At 35.1% G+C, this 5,707-nt stretch overlaps 1 protein-coding gene across 1 annotated transcript; it reads right to left on the bottom strand.

Moving 5' to 3' along the window:
• Nucleotides 1-2,673: 2,673 nt before the first annotated feature.
• On the bottom strand, nt 2,674-4,603 carry LOC121998838 (vesicle-associated membrane protein 727-like). The gene is made up of 5 exons (XM_042553877.1): nt 4,414-4,603; nt 4,144-4,339; nt 3,821-3,948; nt 3,393-3,503; nt 2,674-2,837 (listed from the first exon to the last, which is right to left on the bottom strand). Exons 1-5 carry the CDS (start codon nt 4,601-4,603, stop codon nt 2,674-2,676), a joined length of 789 nt encoding a protein of 262 aa, XP_042409811.1.
• Nucleotides 4,604-5,707: the final 1,104 nt, after the last annotated feature.

Raw genomic sequence — 5,707 nt, 5'->3', positions numbered from 1 at the left:
TTGATCGGCATGTTGAGGGGATGAGAATCAGATGTATGACAATGTTTATGATAACATAGTCTTTTAGAATAAGTGAGAGATCATTAGAGGATATACTAAAAGTCTAGTTTTTTGTATAAACATTTATTTTGAAATAATAATCACATTGGTCAAATGTCTACATTTATGTTAAGTGTAGTTATCCATTTAATTTATATTGTAGATAATATGGTGTGAGGAGACACACAGAAGTTCATGTTATCAATTCCTTACAAATTATAAATAGTAGCTCACAACCAAGATGGAATGGGACAAACCATTGGAGTGGTTGTTGTGTAATTTGTTATTAGTTTATCTTGACTATAAAATTACACTAGTACACTATGAGTGTATTCAGCAGGACCATTTGAGGTAGTTTCTTTTTATACTGACTATATAAAAGAACAAAACCCATGTTATTATGGAAGTGCGTACTCTTAATCATGATATAATAACAAGTACGTATACTTTATATTTATTTTTTTAATTTATCAAAGCGTGTGATTTAGTTCGTTAAATCAATAAGCCCGATAAGTTGAGAAATGATATTATTTATATGGCGTGTTGTTAATTATAGAATGAAATTGTGTCCTAGTAATCTTTGTTGATGATGTCCCCTTGAGGAGCTCATAAGAATTTTCATGTAAACGCTGTAGGTGGACTTAGTCTGACATGACAATACGGTTGAGTGGACCTACTCTTGGAGTTAAGATATTAAATAAGTGAGTTGTCAGTAACTCGTTTAATTAGTGGGCATTTGATATCTTAAACACAGGGAGACTAACACAGTCATGATAAGAAGGAGCCCATATTATAATATTGGATTGGTGTGGTAGTGCAATAATAACTCTTTAGTAGAATGAGATATTATTGATGAACTTGAGTTGGGTGTTCGCGGCAAACATGGGAAGCTCAACAAGCTCATCGGGAGACAAAAACTAATTCCTCCTCTTGGTCCCTATTGTAGCCTCTTATTTATAAAGCCATATATCCACTTAAAGTCAAGCCTCTTACCCATCTTATGGTGGCCGGCCAAGCCAAGTTTGGAGCCCAAGCTAGGGACGACCAAGCCAAGAATTGGAGCCATGTTATATGGTCGGCCAAGCTTGGAGCCCAAGCTAGGTGGCCGACCACATCCCATTAAAAGTGTATTTTAATTTTTAAAATCTTTTCTATTGTGGAAGACATTGTTTTAAAATAGAGTTTTAAATTTTTAAATCTTTCCTTTTATAGTTTTCTACAAAGGATTAAGAGAAAGGTTTGATATCTTTCCTTATTTGTAGTTAAAAGAAAGATTTTAATTTTTGATAAAACTTTACTTTTTGGTAACCATCCACATGTTTTAAATGTAACACCCATAGGATCCCTAGCAATTTTATATAAATTATTGCATGATTAAAATGGGCTTTATGTAGACTTTTCAAAAAAAAAATAAAGAGCAAAAAAAACCAAAAAAGAGGCATGACCAAGGCTTGAACCTTGAACCTCTTGGTAGGTGGTTGTATGTGATAAACAGTAGCCCCAGCAGGGGTGTGCTATTAGGAAGAGAAGGGAGATTGTAGTTAAGGGGTGGTGAAAGTGAAGGCCCCCTTCACTTAGAAGGAAAAGTTTGAGTTTCCTTCTTCCATCCCAATGAGAAGATGATTTTGCCTTCTTCCTTCATTTAGCATAAATAAGAGAAAGGAAAGGAAAACTTCATTTTTTCTTCTTTATTCCTCCTCCTTCCTTCTCCCACCGAAATCCCAATCCCATCTTCTTCATTGCCGAAACCAAGCTAAGGGGTCTTCTTCCTAGGAAAACTTCTCAAGCAAGGGTACTTTCACTACAACAAAAACACTCATAGACATCGGTTTTCCACCGGTGTCTATTACATTTTTGACCGATGTCTATGAAGGCGATGTAAAAGGTCTGTCATTTTAGACATCGGGTTAAAACCGGTGTAGTATCACTTAACGACACCGGTGTTCGAATAGGTTATTAACCGGTGTAGTATCACTTAACGACACCGTTTCATCAACGGTACAAAACCGATGTAATATTATATATTAATAACACCAGTTTTGGCAGCGGTATACGACCGATGTAATATTAGTTAATGACACCGGTTTTACAACGGTGGAAAACCGATGTAATATCAGTATTTTTTAACAGCACAAATTTGATTTCCGAAATAGTGAAAAACCGACAGTAACTAAAAAAATACATAAATATTCACAAATTACATAAATATTCTTCATTGAACAGTATCCATAAAATACACAAATATTCACAAATTACATAATTATTCTTCTTATAATAGTATCCATAAAATACACAAACATTCTTTTTACATCAAAAGCTAATAGATATCAGAATCAAGGTAGAACAACATTCTTTTAACAACACATCAAGGTAGAACATCGTGAGTCAAAAATCAAGCTGAGGCTACATTAAATTATGAGAATCAGAATCTGTTCAACTTGCTATACTGCTTCATTCTTCTTCCGCCTTTCATTTCCCTAATCTCACCGCTTTTCACCTTCAAATGCCTAGTTTTCTGAGTTAAAACATCCACTATTCTAATCTTTTAAACACAAGTATCATTTGGTCTACTTAACTACAGGAAAGAACAAAAACAGAATAATTATACATGTGACTATAGAGTATTACTTATAGTCAAGTAACCGTCTGCTTCTTTGCACGCTTGTTCTTAGCTTTTGGTTGTTCTTCTTTATCGTCATCTTCATCTTCTTTAGCTTCTACCAGTTTGGTCAGCTCCTCCTGGATCATGAGCTTTATCGATGCCTTTCGCGGAGTCAGATCAGTTTTGTAATGACCAGCTAATGAGGAGTATTGCAGCAATTATGTTACATTGGATTGATGTTAAATGCAATAAAGACAACAAAAATCAAAAAGTAAATACCTAGCGGCTTCGGAATGTCAGTAAAAGTTGCTTGAAACAAACAGTAGGGCAGTGTCATGAACTGATGAAACCAAACTAAGACCGATAGTATGAGAAATTTGGCATGCAAAATGTTGCATTGTTAAACAAACATCAACGACGGTCGGGTAAAATCCTGTCTGTGTAGGCAATTACTGAACAGATTTCTAAGAAAAAAATTAGAGTAGGAATGAAGGACCACCAATATCAACATCTCTTGCAGACTGACTAGAACAACCTAGGAAAAAACTGCCTATCTCAAATATATTCTATCGACCAAGAGTTCCTAAAAGACAAACATACTACATAGCTCTATGTTTAACCTAATCACTGTGGGACAGTGATGAAGGCTGTGGCCCATTGTCAGGTGAGTTTTGATCCCAAAACTGCACTATTTGTGCAAGAAACTATCACTTTTGGCCTATTTTCATAATGAAAAATAAAGAAAAAATACTATCTGTGTTGAAGTCAACTTCTTTCAAAATTTCGCATATTTTCTTTCTCAGTTCCTCTTTGCTTGGCTGTTGAGTCTCTGATTTTGCTTTATCTTTACCGACCTTTCTACCTTCATAAAAAACAAAAACATTTCAGATCAAATTCACCCATAAGTAATTGCAGTGACATCCAGGAGAAATTCATCCAACTCAAAGGTCTAATAGTAAAGGAAAGATAATCAATTGAAAGATTCAGGAAAAGAAGAAAAAAGCCATTAGATAAAGAACCTCAAGATTTCAGCAACATATGTTGGCATCAGTCACATCATATGGTAATGCTCAAATACTCAGCATTAAATCCATAAAACCACCACATTTTAAAGCAGTAAACTTGTGTTTACAGAGTGCTATTACAACTTGCTAAGTTGTTAGTAACGGGGCCAGCAACAGCATACCTTTTCTATATTGTCCATCATTATTCCTTTAACCATAGTTATATGAGCTTTCAGCTTTGAAAGTTTGCTCATTTCCTCTGGATGATTTATGCAATACTCCATATGCTCCTTCAGCCTTGGACTGTAAAAAGCAGTCACATGTTAAAGTATGACCAAACAACTACAACTAAACTAACAAACTGTAAAATCCCACTATTTCTAGTTGCAAATGTTTTTAACTGAAAATTCCAATCAACCCTGTGAAGATCATCTCATGTTATACCAAGGGCAAAGAAATTGATAAACTGGAAGCTTAAGTGCAACAATGTGTACATACCCAAATTCCCTATCAAGACTGTAAGCAGAACTAAATCTCTCCCCAAACATATCAGCATCTTCCTCATCAATGAGTGGATGGGAGTTGTTACCATTGATACTTTGTCCATAGCGGTGCATGAAATCATCCTTGACATGTTCTAGAAACACAAATGGAACACTTCTTCCAGCTGCTTCATCAGCTACCACAAGGAACACTACACAAAAGAAAAGCAGGTATATGAAAAAAAATATCCAACACGGTACAGAAGTAAAATTTCATTTACTGTACCAAATTCTTTGTCAACCAAGAAGTTGAATGTGCGGCAATCAGATGAGAAGGTGAATTTCTTATTATTTTGTTGCAAATTCTGTAAGCATTGGACAGCAATAGTGCTGAAATTCCCCGAAAAGGGAGTGTATTCAGCAAGCACAACACTCCCTTTAGCCACAAAACTATAAATTAACGGTGGCTGGCTCATGTTTCTTGAAAAATTATCCAATTAATCGGCAAAAAAAATCTATCTTCGCACCTGTAGATGAGAAACAAAAGACAAGATCTCAACTTTCACAAGCAATAAAACCAACAATTAGGGAGCAGCAATTGTGAATTCCCAAGAACTCGCGACATACAGATCTGCGCACTGTCAATGGAAATCAACTGAAGATGGCAACATCACAGCAGAAATAGGAACAAAGAAAATACATTAATAATAATAATTTTGCTAAAATCGCCCAAAACAGTCGTCCAGGGCAAAAATTCCAAGGAAGTACAACCCAACACCTAGCCAAAGGCTCAGACAATCACCATTAAAATAATATTACAATAGAGGAGAATATTAAATTAAGAATTACTAATATCAATACATATATATAACAATTGTACCCTTAATCAATTAAAGCAAGTTCACAATCATAAACAAACCAATCATAAAGCATCAAACACATAACAACAATAGAATACGACGACCAACAAAAATAATCAATCTAGAAAAATATTCTAACTATATTAAAATTAAAATAAACTGGAATTGAATAAGAAGAAGAGATCAGGCACACCTTTGCTAGCAATCTCATCGACATGGTTATCCTGACCTTTGCTCTTGATGTTGAACCATTTTTTAACAAAGGCCTTGGACCAAGACAGCTGCTCCCAAGAAACTGAGGGAACAAAGCATGCCCAAATCAACCATCTTAGAGATGAAGAAAACAGAACTAAAGAAGAGAAATATATTATTTTTTTATCTTGCAAAAAAAAACCTTACTTTTCTTTGGATCATCATGTAACGCCCACCCTTCTTACCCAACCAAAGGTGGCGCCACGTTCTTATACTACTTACGTACATGCTTTAGTTATAACAGCGGAAGAATAAAAACTTTAAAGAATTTAATTTATTAAGCATAATATCACATATTCTGATTTGTTCAAATGTGCATATGTTGATTCTATAACTAATCATATTAATTTGTCCGGATCGTTCTTTGCCGAGCCACCACCACACACATCACTATCTACTCCTCCTGTTGCTCCTCTAGCTCATCCAGCTTCTTTATCTGCGGTACAAGGAAAGTAAGCTATGAGCACT

This window comes from Zingiber officinale, chromosome 1A, assembly GCF_018446385.1.
Source record: "Zingiber officinale cultivar Zhangliang chromosome 1A, Zo_v1.1, whole genome shotgun sequence".
Lineage (NCBI taxonomy): Eukaryota > Viridiplantae > Streptophyta > Magnoliopsida > Zingiberales > Zingiberaceae > Zingiber > Zingiber officinale.
Note: the sequence above shows the minus strand (reverse complement) of the source record. Positions and strands in the feature narration are given on the sequence as shown.